The 17844-nt window shown below is 32.9% G+C and overlaps 2 protein-coding genes across 3 annotated transcripts; one reads left to right on the top strand and one right to left on the bottom strand.

Annotated features, from left to right (window-relative positions):
- Positions 1 to 4233: 4233 nt before the first annotated feature.
- LOC121261424 (caffeoylshikimate esterase-like) lies at positions 4234 to 10468 on the top strand. Of its 2 annotated transcripts, XM_041163777.1 has the most exons (8): positions 4234 to 4631; positions 4747 to 4837; positions 4919 to 4951; positions 8912 to 9058; positions 9183 to 9313; positions 9451 to 9588; positions 9703 to 9801; positions 9943 to 10468. In XM_041163777.1, the coding sequence occupies exons 1-8, from the start codon at positions 4596 to 4598 to the stop codon at positions 10321 to 10323; spliced, it is 1056 nt and encodes a 351-aa protein (XP_041019711.1). In that variant the 5' UTR covers positions 4234 to 4595; the 3' UTR covers positions 10324 to 10468. The 2 variants fall into 2 exon arrangements, with proteins under 2 accessions (XP_041019711.1, XP_041019712.1); XM_041163778.1 differs by lacking the exons at positions 4234 to 4631; positions 4747 to 4837; positions 4919 to 4951 and having other exon boundaries at positions 8924 to 9058; positions 9188 to 9313.
- A 2506-nt stretch (positions 10469 to 12974) lies between these two features.
- Positions 12975 to 17112, bottom strand: LOC121259863 (UDP-glucuronic acid decarboxylase 2-like). Its single transcript, XM_041161659.1, has 7 exons — positions 16307 to 17112; positions 16049 to 16196; positions 15469 to 15548; positions 15218 to 15301; positions 15040 to 15114; positions 13675 to 13767; positions 12975 to 13445 (listed from the first exon to the last, which is right to left on the bottom strand). The coding sequence occupies exons 1-7, from the start codon at positions 16928 to 16930 to the stop codon at positions 13227 to 13229; spliced, it is 1323 nt and encodes a 440-aa protein (XP_041017593.1). The 5' UTR covers positions 16931 to 17112; the 3' UTR covers positions 12975 to 13226.
- Positions 17113 to 17844: the final 732 nt, after the last annotated feature.

Raw genomic sequence — 17844 nt, 5'->3', positions numbered from 1 at the left:
CCCCAATGTCTGTAATCCTTTAAATCTCTCAGGTTATTTTCTTGAATTGTGACTTGTCCAATTTTGTTTTACTTTTGTATTGACTCATTGATACGTGACCTCACTGAAATTCAAAGCTCTATGTCATTTTCCTTTCATTGTCCGGAAGGCTGGTTTTCTAGTTAGAATTTGCTCCTGCAAAGGTTGATTGGTTGACCTGGTCAACCAATCAACTTTTTTTTTTTTTTTAAAGTAACAATCAACATCAATGATGCAAGTTTGTTTGAGAAGGTATAATATACCAAGTCACGGCAATGGTAGGCCACCTATCATTGGCTTGGTCATTTCTTGAACTCTTGTGTTCCTATTTACCCAAAAAATGTGGCATTTCGTTTTACATGACCTCCTACTGCTGCCATGTCAACCACGGCCTCCTTCCATTCCAATCGCCATGGAACTGCTTGCCTGCCTCTGTGTCATTGTCTGTGTCTGCTTCGATTAGAGATTTTATGGATTAAACTGTTTAGAACCTGAAAAGCCCATGCCTGATATGTCAAATATTATATGAGTTTCTGTCAGATTTATATCTCCAACCCACCTTCCAAAAAACATACAAAACTTGTATGCGAATTGTATTATGGAACTGTTTGTGCCATGTAACATGTATCATACACTTTACTCCTTTCTTTTTTAGGGGTCATGTCTTTATTAGTTTGTTTATTTATCTGTTTGTTCTTTGTCCCTCTTACCACATTTGCACGTTTGGATGGTCGTTAGTGTGTTTATATTAATTTATCGGCAAAGCGTAACCTACAAGGAAAAGGTCTTTCTTTCAAAGAAATAGAAAGTGATTGTTTTGAAAGTTCTGACTCGGGGATCCATTGCTTGCTTTCATAATTCATGATTAAACCGAGTGGATCCACCCAGATGACACATCCTGGTGATTTTGACACCGGACTTTCGTCAGATTTATGTTTCAATGGTATCTTTTATTTTTTGAGTTATGTTTTCCAATTCCTTTTCGTACATATAGTTAATAGATTTAGGTGAACTATTGATTTTTCTTTCCCCCTAAATTTAAGAGGGTTGGTTGTTCAGCAATCCGCCACCATTCATGTGAATTATTGGTTCGATATTTATTGATCTTTCACTGAGGGTGCAGGTGCCTAGATCCAGGGCTGGTCTAGAGAGTGAGATAAAATGAAAATTTTATAAATAGTAGTGAGATAGTTTGAATTGAGTATTTTTTAGATTTTAAGAGAGGAGAGAGAAAAAGTTGAATAAAAAATATGATAAAGTTATAATATTGTTATAATATAGTTTTATAATATTATTTTTATTTGAAGATTTAAAAAAGTTGAATTATTTTTTATTTTTTGTTAGAAAGTTTGAAAAAATTGTAATGATTAGTTTGAAAATGTTCGTAGTTGAATTATGTTTGGGAAAGAGATGAGATGAGATGATAATTTTAGAATAAGATCTATTTCTAAACAAGCCCTTAATCTTTATGCTTCATTTTTGAGTTTTTTTTAAGAGAAGTATTAGGTTTATACAAAATATCTTATAAAAATAAGTTTATAAATTGATATAATATAATGAAATATGAGAGATTTACTTATTAATAACAAAAGTTTTACAATTTATTATTAAATGATTCAAGAAAGTTCATTTTTTCTTTTTCAAATTTTCTATGTATTTTCACATGTAAAGAATGGGATTTGCAGCAATCCTCGTACCTTCACATGCAAAACTTATTAAATAAGAGAAGCTTGTAAATGATATCCAAAAATCATCATACCTTACCTTAAGATAAAACATAATCATTGATTATTGAGTTATGTTGCATGATATATATTACACTATTATTTTACTTTCATCTCGGTTTTATAAATGTGGTACTTTTTTGTCTTTTTGAATTATTTTTTATTTTGTTAAAAAATTTATCGACTATTATTAAAATAAATTAGGTCCATAACTTTATTCTTTATTATAATTTTTACCAGAAAAATTCAGAAATCATGCACACGTGCTCTTTCATTCATCAACATCAAGACCCAAGTTTTAAATGTATCGGCGATTATTAAAATAAATTAAAGAAAAATTTTACTTTTCATTCCTTACACTACACACTAATATATGATTTGTCATTTTCGTCATATAAATGAAAAACATGCTATAAAGAACTTATGATAAGGGTTCATTACATTTTCCCTACATGAGCTGCCACTTCTTTCTAAGTTACATCAATAAAATTTGACTCGAACACAATTCGGGTTTATTTTAAAATTTCAATATTAGTTTGTTTTGATAGTTAAAATTCATTATTGGTTTATGAATTTAATATTAAAATAGTCTTTTGTCTCTATATTAAAATTTTGAATAGTTACTTCATAATTATTGTCTTTGTGCACTTCTTTGCAACTTCTTTAACGAAATGTATCATGAAATCTTTCAGAAAATTCTTTAAATTATACTATTATCGTACTCTCATCCTATTATGATGAGGTGACAATACTCATCGATCTTTATATTTATTTTACAAAAATTATAAAATATTATTTAGAAATGATAAAAATATATTTTATATAATAGGAAGAGAGTGAGATGGAAGTATGATTTGTAGTATTACTAGGAGCCTCTCAGACGTAACATATCAAAAGGCAAAACGCTTTGAATTTATCAAATTTAAAACTGGAGTCAAAATGTGAAAAATGAGAGATACCTGATGTCCATTTTCAATTATTAAAATCTCATGAGCAAGTGTCAAGCATAACCATCAGGGAGAAAGTCTTTGTGGGTGAGACGGGTGAGTTTGGATGTTGAAGTGAGTTGAGTTGAATTGAAATAATAAAATATTATTAGAATATTATTTTTTAATATTATTATTGTTTTAAAATTTGAAAAATTTGAATTGTTTATTATATTTTATGTTGAGATTTGAAAAAGTTATAATAATGAATTGAGATGAGTTGAGAGTAGTTCATGTTCCAAACGAAGCTAATTGGTTATTAAAACAGATTCAATCCCCTTCAAACTCAGAAATGATTACAAGGGAAAACCTAAAACGTGGTAAATTAAGCATATTAAAAATAAATATTATTGCACTCAGTATGCCAGTTTTTAGAACAATTTCAAGTAGCGATAACAACCGGGTAATGTGGGCAGCCTAAGTCAAGTTTAGATATTAAGTTGAGATGAGATGGATTGAGATAAAAATTTAAAGTTAAATATAATATTATTTTTTAATATTAATATTATTTTAATATTTAAAAAAATTAAATTATTTATTATATTTATTATAAAAATTATAATAATAAAATGATATAAGACGTGTTAAAAGTATTTCTCAATTGGGAGCCGCAACAATCCTTCCCTCGCGACGATGCTCGCTCACGTGATTTGAATACATGACTTCTGAACACGATCTAACGAAATAAATGCTATTGAGAGTTATGAATTGCTTTCACACACGCGATGGTCGAATTAATGTGAGTTTCAATATTAAATATATATAAACATATAATATAGAGAACAATAACTGAATTATTTAGGTTATTTTTAGATATTAAATTGAGTTGAATTAAGTTAAAATGATAAAATATTATTATAATATTATTTTTTAATATTATTATTATTTTAAAATTTAAAAAAATTAAATTATTTATTATATTTTATATTAAAATATAAAAAAATTATAATAATGTGTTGAAATGAATTGAAGAAGTAAACGTAACTTTAACCCAAAAACATGTGATATATATTGAAGTTGAGTTGACAACAATTAATCATGTGATGCCCTACGCATCGTCTACAGTTCAAAGGGGTTGGAAAAGTTTTTTATATTATTGCAAGTGGAAAGAAAGTGTTGAAGGTTTTGGGTAGACATCATGGAGTAGATCATGTTCGTAACTGGGATGTGAATTGGATTACGTCCAAACAGCAATATATATCATCATATAGCCAATAGGAAATTTGTTCTCATAGGATTAGATTTCAAATCTCTAGATAACGTGACGCCGTCATTCATGATAAGGACTGAGACCATGTTGGAGGGTCGACTCAGCCAACCGAACTGTGATACACGCAACATACTTTATAATACATTCACAATAATATTTTAAAATATAAATATTTTTTATAAAATTATTTTATTTTTATAAATTATTTTATAAAAATATTTTTCATTTAAAATATAATTATATTAAATATAATAAAAAAAATATTATATATAAATCATTTTTAGACCTAACGCCCATTTTTCCGTCTTGAAGTTGTTCACTGCAAAAACGGGTTGGGCTCCTTCAATACCCAAATAATCAAATACCCCCCAACCAAAATAAATAAATAATTAAATACCCAAATAAGAGGCATCTCTCTCTCTCTCTCTCTCTCTCTCTCTCTATATATATATATATTCCAACTTTGCTAGTATGTTCTTAAAAGCTCTCTGCCTCCTCATGAACCAGAACGTCTCTTTGACTACATAAGCAAACATCATCATCCATCTCCTGTCCTGTTCTTATCTTTGAAGAGCTAATATAGATAGATCTATTACTTGTGAATGTAAGCATGGAAGATCTATTGGGTTGCTTAATCTTTGTGTTCTGAGCTCTAGCATGAAGAAGATGGAGCAGGCCTTTGTATATCAAGAAGTAAGTATCTTCCATATTTTTCTTCTTCATTTAATTAGCTTTATTATTGTCTTTCTTCTGGGTGTTGCAATGGCTTCCAAAAACAGAAAAGTTATGATGTTGAAACATTTATCAGGAATATATAAGAAATCCAAGAGGAGTGCAGCTCTTTACTTGCAGATGGCTGCCTTTCTCTTCTCCAAACGCTCTTGTTTTCCTTTGCCATGGTACCCCTCTCTCTCTCTCTCAGAGCTCTCTGTTCTCATAGGTGCGATTATTAAATTCGTATCGATTAATGGAGTTTGCAGGTTATGGCATGGAGTGCAGCGGCTTCATGAGAGGTAATAAATTCTCTCAAACAACTCATTTTTCTTTGTCTTTTCCACTTTGTTAGTTCTACCCACTGCATCCTAATTGTCTCTGTGCATTGCTCCAATGGTTGCAACAATTTTCTATGTTTCCCAGACGTACCTTTGATTGATCCAATTTATGTACCGTTGGTATAGTTGATTTAGATGAGGTGAAATTATGATAAAAGTTAAATAAAATATTATTTTTTAATATTAATATTATTTTAAAATTTAAAAAAGTTGAATTTATTATTATATTTCGTATAAAAATTTAAAAAAATTATAATAATAAAATGAGATGAAATAAAAGATTTTCAATATCTAAAGGAGACTTAATCTAATATTTTAAAACATCGAATGGTCACGTTAATTAATCTCTTTTATATTTGCCTTTTTTTTGTCTTTTCTTTATCTTTGCATTCAATTGACAATAGATTGTGGGTATCAACTTCAATGTGATTTTAATGATTTACATCTTTCTCTCTGATCATTTGCATCTTTTAACATGTACAAATTAAAGAATCCCAAAAACGAAAAAAGTTACCAAATTACCAAAAGAAAAGTTGCAACACCAACCCTTTAAGAAACTATTATTGGCAAAGCTTCAAAGTTCCAACCACCCCAATAAGTAACTTTTCAAATTTCAGCCAGAAATTTGTTCACCTAACCTGTCCAAAAGACCAAAAGCCTGCTTACGCTATTATTAATGAGTTTTGCTGCATGAAAGAACAAATCCTGGTTTTAGAGGGAGGGATCATACAATGTATCTACAATAACTTTAATTTCTATCTCTGTGGATCTTTTGAGCACTTTGAATTGTTAATAAGTAGTGTAGAGTTCACTCACCCATTGCCATCTCTGTGAATCTTTTGGGTACTGAGGAAAGTACTTCACTATTATTTATTATTTTACTATTATTTAGTATTTTATCATTATTTTTTATTATTTTTTTTATTACTATTCACGTAACATCTCACTACCCAAATGCAACCTAAATCTAGATCTATAATTCGAGATGGAATACCCCATTTCTAACCACCACCATCCCTTAAAGATGCCCATTATTTGCAAGCTTCAAAATTCTAACCATCTATAAGCACCTTGGTTGAAATTTGTTCACCTAATACATTATATGTAGGAACTAGCATAGATAAGGTACTTTTCTTGTGAGAAAGTTAGATTTTTTTTGTTAGAATTCTAGTTTTTAAATTCAAAGAGAAACATACACGAAAACTGTGAGTTCTGTAATATTTATTGTTATATTAGCAAATATTTTAAATAGTAAATGTAAATAAATATTAAATCATCTCTATGATATTATAAATTTCTCTTTCCAAATCTAAGCTTAGAATTTGTAATGAAATTCTAAAATATTCTGATCTGAAAATACCCACTTCTGATGATCACGGTCACCGCCAAAAAAAGAAAAAAGTGTCTCACTTTCGGTGTAACATCTATTAGCTAATTACAAAAGTCTCTTGTACATCCGTACTTGAACTCTTGACCCAACCACATCGATTCTTTTGGGGGTGAACTAGTAGCTAGTGACCGCACACTAAAATGTCTATTATTGGCATTTAATTTTTTCCGAAGCCTTTTAAATTGTACTTGCTATTTAGGATATATAAATCTCGTACACCTGTTTTTGAAATAAATGTATAAATTCATAATATATATGAAAAAAAAAAAATTTAATAATAGACTTATCACAATGACCTTTCTCTGTAGAGATAATTAACATGGATAATGATAGACTTATTATTTCCTATCATATTTTTATTACTACATAATGTATTTGAAATTTTTATTTTTTATTTTATTTTAAGTATTTTTTTAATATCTTTAATCATTAAGAAAAATCTCAAAAAATATATAATTTTATTAATAATTACTATTTTAATTATTAAGTAAGAGAAAAATAATAAAAAAAAATTAAAAGTAATAAAGAGAGTAGTAAAAAATTATTAACATGTCCTCTGCACCAACGTTATCGTTTCTGTTTTTTCAGAATCAGACAGGGTGTAAGGGTGCACATAAGAAAACTGCACTACATTTTTTTTTCTACTCTCGCTCCAGGCAGAAAATAGACAATACTATTGAAGATAAAGTTTAGCGGCCATTTGTTGTCTGTCCATATCCTCAGCACCAACGATGTCTTCCTAATCCTAAGTGACCTCACTGAACAAACCCATCAGAGAGCACTGGTGTCTGGTCACCGCATCATATATCTTATCTTCTTCTTGGTTTGTGGGAATAAGAAAATGACCAAAATCCTGGTGGGGTTTGGGTCGGCACTAGGCTTTCTTTTGCCTGAGGCTCATGATTATCATTAAGGATACTGTTGAAACCCTCGCTTTTTCTTTTCCTCTTCCATGTTATATCATCTTTTGAAAAACACAATTATATATATATATATATATAAAAAGAAGGAAAGAAATACGAAAAGCTCATCAACTACAACTTAAATTTCCAATATTAAGAGAAGGGGCGGCTACTATGCCGCCCCATTTTGACCGCTGGGCATACCGCCCAGCGTAAATTTTTTTTTTTTTTTTTTTTTACATTTTTTTAACATATTTAAATATATTTAAAAAATAAAAAAAATATACCAATACACTTAAAATTACTTCCTTAACTATTAAGTAAAAATAAAATAAAATAAAAAAATAAATTTTGACTAGGTGTCAAATAGAGGTGTCAAATTAGGGAGACAAAATAAACTTTCTCTTAAAAGAATAGAATACCTTCGAATCAATGTACATTAACAATAATGATAGGTTAATATCTTACTATTATTTATTTATTATTTATTTATTTGATTTTTTTTTAATTTTTTAATTTTATTTTATGATTAAAGAAGTGAGTATTAATAAAATTATATATTTTTTTAATAATTAAAAATATTAAAAAATATTTAAAAAAAATGATAAAAAAATGTCCTTAGTATTAGGTGGATACTAATTGAACCCTATTATTATCCGTACATTAATAGTGATGACAGGTGAGAACTGCATTAATGTATGATGAAAATATTATCATCGATGGTACGGTATACGCACGTGTTTAATTACATATAATTGTATCGAACCAGCTGTCATTATTTATAGTGCTTGTCTCACTTTAAACATCCTCCTTTAATTCTCTCTCATGAAAAAAACTTCATTTAAATTATTTAATTATCTTTAAATTATAATCAAAATAACTAAATAGTGTTGGTGTTAGAACTACGCTCGCTAGCTATTAATTGCAATCCTCTTTAATTATTTGATCTAATTATTTTAAGAGAAAGAAATATAAGCACAATATGAACTCGATATTATGCACTTGTCGGGTTCATATTGTCCAAAAATCTTATAAAAACGACATCAAATAATATTAGTAGGATTCACGTAAAATGTCTTATATCTGTATCTATCTAGTGTTAGAACTTAAATATTAAGATTGTGTTTGGATAGTGAGGTATTTTTAGATATTCTGTGAATAATAATAAAAAAATAATGATAGATGAATAATAATAAAAAGTAATAATAAAATAATTAATAGTAATAAATACCTGAAAATATCTAAGAATATCTCGTATCCAAATCATGCATTATTTTCTCATGTTTTATGCGGAAGGGATCATAGGCATAGGAATTGTTTATTATGGTCATGAACGAACTGAAATTGGGTAAATCGTAAAAGGACCAATCAATACCATCTATGTTGCTGTTTTGCTACACGACAATGAGATATATATGTGGTTGAATCGTAAGTGGGTCAGGCTCCGACTGGAACAATAAGGAGTGTCTCCTTTTGGGTAAGCAGAGTGAATAATACTAAAGTTAATCACTGTGTATTGTATTAAATCATTGTCCTCTAAAACTCGTGGAAAGATTGGAAGAGATCTTTGGAAAATGTGTTTTAACAGATGCCCAGTGGATTGACATGATGAGATATTGGTTGTTCCAGAATGTGGGATCAGGCTTGCGCGGGCGGGATATGCTGTGTTTGGGATTGATTACGAAGGACATGGACGGTCTAAGGGTGCTCGTTGTTACATCAAGAAGTTCGAAAACATCGTTAATGATTGCTATGATTTCTTCAAGTCAGTTAGCGGTATGCTTCTGATTTATGATCATGATCATGATCATCATCTCAATTAGCCACCGATCGATCGTAATATATAATATCCAATAGTACCCCGGCCCCTAAAATATATTCACAATGGTTAACTTCTCAGTGCAGGAAGAGTACAGGAATAAGTGCAGGTTCTTGTATGGAGAGTCGATGGGAGGGGCAGTGGCCCTACTTTTGCATAAAAAGGACCCTTCTTTTTGGAATGGTGCTGTTCTTGTTGCACCCATGTGTAAGGTATATATGTATACTTTCCATGAGATAAAATCGAACTTAGCTAATTGTTTGATTAAATGCCAATAACTATATATTGTTTAATTAGTACTCTCCATCCCCCAAAAAAGTTGACGTGAGATTATGTGATACATTGGTAGATCTCCGAGAAGGTGAAGCCACACCCTGTGATTGTGAATATCTTGACGCGAGTTGAAGATATTATTCCAAAATGGAAGATAGTTCCCACAAAGGATGTGATCGATGCGGCCTTCAAAGACCCTATCAAGCGCGAAGAAGTAAGATTATTACTTATCTGCAATTGTAATCAATAAGATCATTAGGATACATTAGCCATTCTCTGAAGATCTAAGTCAAGCTGCGTATCTATTTTCTTTCCATGATGGACACAGATAAGGAGCAACAAGTTGATTTACCAAGACAAGCCTAGGCTGAAAACTGCACTCGAGATGCTGAGAACAAGCATGAGCCTTGAAGAAAGTTTAAACGAGGTTGTCGTTTTGCTTTCAAACTACTGTTCTTTTTTTTTTATTATTATTATTAATTTATTAGTGACAATCAGAGCAGACGTCTTTCATTTTTTTTTTTTTTTTTTTTTTTGCATTAATTATGGCTGGCTGGTATTTGTGCAGGTGACCCTTCCATTCTTTGTGTTGCATGGGGAAGCAGATACAGTGACAGACCCAGAAGTAAGCAGGGCATTGTACGAGCAAGCCAGCAGCTTAGACAAGACCATAAAATTGTACCCAGGAATGTGGCACGGTTTAACGTCTGGAGAGCCCGACGAGAACGTCGAGATTGTGTTTGCGGACATCATAGCTTGGCTTGGCAAGCACACGAGCGATAACAGCGCTGTCACCGTTCGACCAACTCACCACCCATTTAACAATGGCATTGAGATAGCCGTCGCCTCCGCCGCATCACCTGCCACAATAAACAGACGAAGGCAAAGCAGCAGCTATCTTTGTGGATTGAGGGGACGGCGCCGGATGTTCCATCGCTCTGCTATGTAGCCCACTCTTTAACCGATCGAGTGCTTGTGTCTGCTCCTAAATAATCTTTTTCGGTATGACGAGTACGATCTATAGCGGTCTTCGTTTCCTCCCAAAATTTGAAGTGAATTTTGAAAAGGAATTGAAATAAGTGGCCTGTTTTCTCCTGCGTACGTCTCCGGTGATTGCATTACGTAGAGCATATACTACACACTAACTATAATTATGCCAAAAATTTACACGTTTGATTAGAGAAACTATTTCAACTCATCTCGTCTTATCTAATTATTATAATTTTTTTAAAACTCGTACACAAAATATAATAAATAATTTAACTTTTATAAATTTAAAAAAAAATAATATTAAAAAATTACATTTTAACAATATTTTATTAAACTTTCATCTCATCTATGTAACTAAATGAGTCTGTCCAGATTTGGACTTGAGATAAGAAATTTGAAAATAATAATTAAATAGCATGTGAATAGTATTGAAATAGTTTGAGTTGATATATTTTATAAGATTTTGAAAAATGAGAGAAAAGATTAAATAAAAAAATTATAAAGTTAGAATATTATTTATTAATATTATATATATTTTAAGATTTGAAAAAAATTGATCTTTTTTTTTTTTTTTTTTTTTTTGAAAGTTTAAGAAATTTATAATAATTAAGTGAAAAGTTAAAAGTTTGAAACTGAAAAGTGTTTGTACTTGAGTAATATTTGGATGTTGAGATGAAATGAGATAGGTTGAGACTATCTCAACAACCAAACAAAGTCGTTGCATTTGCATGTTAAGGTGATTTCAAATGATCTGAGTTCATTTATGAATAATAATATTTTGTGAGTTCTATTGAGATGTGTTTGAATGTAAATATATTAAAATATGTGTTTGAATATATAAAATAGATTGAAATGGATTTAACTTTTTATGAAAAGTTTAAAAAAATAATTGATCCCATCAATTATTAGTTTGAAATGAGTTGAGGTGATCTTGAAATCCAAACATAGCCTTACGTGCAATTTGGATAATGAGTTGAAATGAGAGTTAAAAGTTGAAGAAAATATTATTAAAATATTATTTTTTTAATACTATTATTATTTTAAAATTTGAAAAAATTAAATTGTTTATTATAATTTGTGTAAAAATTTAAAATATTTATAATAAAAAAATAAAATACTTTCACTATCTATCAACCATCTAATCACTTGCATCGACCACACCCAAATATTTCCATGTGTGTTGCATATCAATTTGAAAGCGTAAGAATTGAAGATGTTGGGATATAGAATTAAATATCAATCACTATAAAACCGTTACAAAAATTCATAGCTTGTCTTCAATGAAATAGCTGTGACAACCGGTTTAGGTTTGTAGAGTATTCAAACTCTAAAAATTAAAACTGGACAGAAATTGATGACACAATGTTTTCAGTCTTATAATAATTATAGTCGCTTTTGCAATCTCCAAGGAAAAAAAAAAAAAAAAGATGTCAGGCAGCCTTGAATTGAGCTCTATGATGATTACATGTTGTTCAAGTTCTGCATCACCTGGCAGTTTTGTTGTGGATTGTTTTGGACTGGTTTGTTTACGTGGGTAAGATGATAAAAAAAAAAATTGAATAAAATATTATTAAAATTTAATTTTTTAATATAATTTTTATTTAAAAATTTAAAAAAATTAAATTATTTATTATATTTTATATAAAAATTTAAAAAAATTATAAAAATTAGATGAGTTTTCATCTACCAAACCAAATAAGACTAGTTCGTGATTTGTCATTTATTTGTTTGGAAAATAAGAGTATGCCCACCAAATATGCTCACTAAATATGCCTAATCATATATTTTTATTTTTATTTTTATTTTTTAATAATTAAGAAAATAATTACTAATAAAATTATATTTTTTAATTTTTTTAATAGTTAAAAATGTTTAAAACATATTAAAAATAATAATAAAAGAAATTATTTGTACTAATGTACACTTTTGATAGTAGCCCCAGCATTCTCCCATTTTGTTTATATCGAACTACTGTTAGAATTGCTCGAAGATGATAGGGCACGTATTCCGAGTTACTCTGCTCACCAAGGGCCAGAGGGACCCATCAGGCATCAGAAGAATTTTCCTTGACTTCTCTTTACACGATGGTAGTTGAAAGCCTTTTAGCTGTCAAAAAGGGGAACTTGTGAACCTAACAAAGCCACCCACACCCCCACCCAACACTGAAAAGCCTTTGAATCCTGCCTGTGAAATGGTAGTCGTTATTCTTATGACAAGGCTCGAGGGTGACAATCTACTCCATGGAACTCTCAGCGGAATATCATGTCTTTTGACTTGCTCTTCGAAAGTATTTCATTTTTTTTTTTTATCATTTCCTAATTCAATCTCAAATTATAGTAATTTTTTTTATTAGAACTTAATAATTTCTCAAATCTAAAATGAAACACTTTAAAAGACAGAATCTGCTTTAATTGATTATGGGAAAGAAAAAAGTGAAAAACTATCAAGTTTCCACGTATACAAATGCAGATATTAATTGGAAAAATTATATTTTGAGCAAGAAATCCATGGTTCCTCTGCAAGCTAGTCCAATTTAAACAGGAATAAGATAGATGCAGAAGATATAAGCAATTGCTGCAGGCCTCGTAACAAATAGGACTTAAAAAGAACTTTGGGAATCACCAATCTATTTAAACGGCAAAGGGGCAGTAACCCAGAAATTACAAACCTCAGATAAAAATAAAGTGCCACAAGGTACACCTCTTAAGTACCTATTGTAAAGACGGATAAACGAGCTCACATGCTGCTCTGCTGTTTCTGGTGTTGTTGCTGTATTGTCGGGAGGGGGTAAACCTATTTCCCCAGACAATGATCCTTAATTTCCCTCTGTCACTCTTAAAAACTATATATTGTGGCTTAGAATTACATGGTGGTTGTGGAAACGCCTTCCTTGTGGTCTCCAAAGATGCGTTTTCGGAAGTCCGAGACCATTAGAGGAAGGCCCTTGCGAAGTTCCACCTTTGGTTCCCAACCAAGTAGCTCTTTAGCCTTGGTGATATCAGGCTTCCTTTTGTGTGGGTCATCCTCTGTGTTGGGTTTGTACTCTATCTTTGCATCTGGGTCAATTGTTTCCTGGACCACCTGCATCAATAATAGAGCGCAAAAATAAATTATTCGTATCATATAATTGTATATTTGCTACAACAGAGCTCTGTTGGGCAGGGCCACTTTGTCTTCTCTAAAACTAGAAAATCTAAACATTAAGAATCATAAAGGACAACAAAAATTAATTCTATCCTAAAAGAAATGGCATGGAACAGGAAACTCCAAAGAAAAGGGATGCATTCCATAGGAAGAGCAATAAACTTACATGAGCAAGCTCAAGCATGGTGAATTCACCCGGATTTCCAAGATTGAAAGGTCCCACATGTTCTCCTTCCATAAGGCGCATCAGACCCTCCACCTATAGTAGCACACATAGTACACATCAAACTAAACAATCTCCATAACCCTGAGCAGTAGCTACTAACCGTAATTGCAAGTTTACCATAAAAAACACTAATCAAATGGAAAAAATCATATAACCAATTTCATTTTGGACTTTTTTTACAACATCGACTGTTCCACATCAATCCCTCTCACAGTTGGGACCAATAATGAGACAAACCTTCTGATAATGCGTTGTGGAGGCAACCATTCATGGTATGAAATAGAACCTACCCATTTTGTTCTAGCGAAAAGCCTACCCCAGATACCTATTTTAAGAAATCAATTAAATAGGTATTTTAGTCAATGGAATGCCAGCCTACCACAGATACCCAACTACCCCAGAAGGCATCTCCCTTTCCATGGTTTACCAAAATTGGCATCAAATGTAAATTTTCATATAAGTATGATCAATTAAATGCTGAAATGAACATAGGAATCCTGCTTTCAACTTTTACAGTTCTGAAAGAATTCCAATTGGCTCTGCAATCTGGACCAAGTTTTATATCAAGGTGGCCGGGCAATTAAAATGACAGGCCTGCCTTAGGCTATCAAATTGGCTCTTTTCGGAAATTGATGTATGCCTCATGAGAAATAGAGGTAACAAACTTATGAATAGACATAAAGACAAGGAAACCCATTTGGACCTATATACCACAAGGCAAGACATTTACCATTTTAAGTAGTCTGAAAACTGATTCGGCGCCCAACACACACATGCACATATAAACAAATTCAGTGTACTTTCTGAGGCATATACAATAATTTTCTTTAACAAAAAGGATGTATGCTGCTCGTTAAAAAAAAATGATGTATGCTTCATGATGGAAATTACTCTACCAGCACACCAACTATATATAACTTCCAAATTAGGCACCAAATTTCCACAAATTGTGTTATTTTATATGCATCATCACGCACACGGGGTAAATAATTATGTATTTTAGGCTAAGCTATGCATAATGCCAAGCTTTCTATCAAGTAACCATATACAAACAAGCCTAAAGCAATTGCATCCGGTTAGGAACTTCCAATCAAAGTATCGTAATCTTGGCCTTAAATCTTTAACCATTGAAAGTTCAAGTAATATGGTATAAGAAGCAATTGGAGATTTAAAAAGCGTATCAAAACCAACTTGTAATAGAAAGAAAAAAGGCCTAAAATTATTATTTTGGCATCATCAAACAGAATAAATAAAGTAGAAACACCCATTTCGAACTTGGCAAAGAAACCAGTACTATTAACGTACCAGGTCAGATACATATTGGAAGCTCCTAGTCTGCTTCCCGTCACCATAAACAGTCAAAGGCTCCTTTCTTAATGCCTACACAACATCACCATTAATAATCATTAAGAAACTAATTAATTAATTTAAAAAAAGAAAAAGACAGCTCATTTTGCGAGAATATCCTCAAAGATCTACCAACCTGGGCAACAAAGTTGCTCACGACACGACCATCATCGATGCACATTCTAGGCCCGTAGGTGTTGAATATTCTCGCAATCCTAACCTGCAACGCAACAAAACAAGCCCATGTACATACATAGTTACATACATCCATCCATTCATGATACTGCAGACATAACAAAAAAAAAAAAAAAAAAAAAAAAAAAAAGAAGAAGAACAACAGTGGGGACCACTTTATTTCTCAATTAAAAATGTTATATAGCTACTGACCTCAACTTCTGCACCTCTATGGTAGTCCATGGTCAACGTTTCAGCCGTACGCTTTCCCTCGTCGTAACAACTTCTAACACCTGTCGAACAGACAGGATCCCAAACGAAACTGTCAGATCTACTTCTTTTTTGAAAAAAAAAAAAAAAACAGAAAAAGAAAACTATTAGTTTCTTTTCTATCCGAGATTACACCAATGCCCTCCAACTCTCCCCCTTTTTACTGTTCTAAGCCATTGATCGGGAGAGGGAGAAAAAATCAAATTCAAGACGCAATCTACACCGTTCGATTAGTAGACCCGTCAATCACGGACTACTCCTTTTTTGAAGTCGCGGGACCCACTACCATGGCCACGTGGCCCGACTTTCAAACAAACGACAACTGGAATCCTACTACACTTACTCCCTGTTCCAGCGCTAATTAGACCAGCACCTTGAAACCATGCTAAGGTGCACCGTCTCGACAAAAACGAAACGCCGTCCACCGGACAGAAACGAAACGCGTGATGTCTAAATCAAGTTGGCGCCGGCGAAATAGAATGCCGCAAAAGAGAAAATAGACAATGAAACAACGTGAACTCACCGATGGGATTGACGTTTCCCCAGTAGGTTTCGACCTGGGGGTGCTGCAGGGGATCTCCGTACACCTCACTGGTGCTCGTTAGCAAAAACCGCGCACCGACCCTCTTTGCCAGCCCCAGCATGTTCAGGGTTCCCACCACATTGGTCTTGTGAGAAAAAACTCGCAATTAAGGAAACACAGATGATAAAAAAGAGGAGAAAAGAAAAATAAATAAGAGGAGCGTCTATGAAAAACACGTTGATTGATTGAAAAGGATATGATGGTCTTGACGGGGTTGAACTTATAGTGGACGGGAGAGGCGGGGCAAGCGAGGTGGTAGATCTGGTCGACTTCGAGCAGGAGAGGCTCGACGACATCGTGCCGGATGAGCTCGAACCTGGGGTTCCCGAAGTGGTGCATCACGTTCTCTTTCCTCCCCGTGAAGAAGTTATCGACGACGATCACGCTATCTCCTCGCTCCATCAGACGGTCCACTAGATGGGACCCGACGAACCCGGCCCCACCCGTTACCACGATCCGGAGCCCCTTGCGTTTCAGCCCCAGTGGTACCTTCCCGCCCGAATTGTACATCGGGAAGGCGGAACGGTCCTCGTAAAGGGCGGGCCTGTCGTGGACCATCCGGTTCGCGTCGGAGTCGAAGTTGGTCTCGTGGATCGGGACATATCCGTGCCCGTACGAGACGCTGGACGGAGAGGAGGAGGGGAGGAGACTAAAAACGAGGGTCGCTATAGCAATGCCAACGAGGACGAAGACGAGCCGTTGCTCCCGCAGCATGTACCGAATCGGACGCGTTACGGAGAGCCACGGCTTCGGTCGCTTCGGCGAGTACGTGTCCGACACGGGTTGGCTCTCATGGCCTCTGAAAATCAGCTCCGAGCCCATCTCCTCGCTCTTCTACAAATCAAAATTCCGTGTGCGGGCCTCTCTCTCGATATAGGGAAGTATCGGTATCTGAGTGAGTAACGAGTTAACTCACCGGGGAACAGAGTGGCTCCGGTGGGTGTGAGATTTTTCCTTTCCCTCTCGAGGGTCTCTGGTGCAGCGTTTGGGGGTTCGGGGTCGGGGTTTGGTATTTATGCTTTGAGAGAATGTTAAACTACGCCTGGATTTTGGTGGTATTACGGAACTACCCCTGTCTTGGTTAAAAGTGTTGTATATTTTGACTTTTAAACGTTGGAAAAATGGAATAACATAAATTTTGGAATAGGTGAATGGGGTTGGGACTTGGGAGTCGGGCCCCTAAGGTTAGACGAGACCAAGGTAGACGTGCCTGAAAAATAGGACAATCGCCAAAGCTAATAAGCTCATTTGAATCGTATAGAAAGTTCAAACGAAAGATCGTGCGCGCACCTACCACCAGCAAAGTATTTCTAATCCCCTCGGAAATGATTTTACGAAATCAAATAGAGTGCACATATATGTAACATGTATACCTGTAACAAAATATTTAGGAGCTGTTTAGATAGTGAGATAGGATGAGATATTTTTAGATAAAAGTTAAAAATTAAATAAAATATTATTTTTTAATATTATTATTATTTTAAGATTTAAAAAAATTAAATTATTTATTATATTTTATGTGAAAATTTTAAAAAATTATAATAATGAGATTAGATCAAATAAAATGAATTGAGTGTTTCTTAATCCAAATGACTGTTTAGGCAACATTTGGAAACCTATAACTTAATTATATAAATATATATATATATATATATATATATATATTAAATGGGGTTGGTGTTAATTGGAGTTGACGATTATGTAATTTGATGTCTATTATTATAGGAGAAATGTTT

Source organism: Juglans microcarpa x Juglans regia, chromosome 4D, assembly GCF_004785595.1.
Source record: "Juglans microcarpa x Juglans regia isolate MS1-56 chromosome 4D, Jm3101_v1.0, whole genome shotgun sequence".
NCBI classification, from domain to species: Eukaryota; Viridiplantae; Streptophyta; class Magnoliopsida; order Fagales; family Juglandaceae; genus Juglans; species Juglans microcarpa x Juglans regia.
Note: the sequence above shows the minus strand (reverse complement) of the source record. Positions and strands in the feature narration are given on the sequence as shown.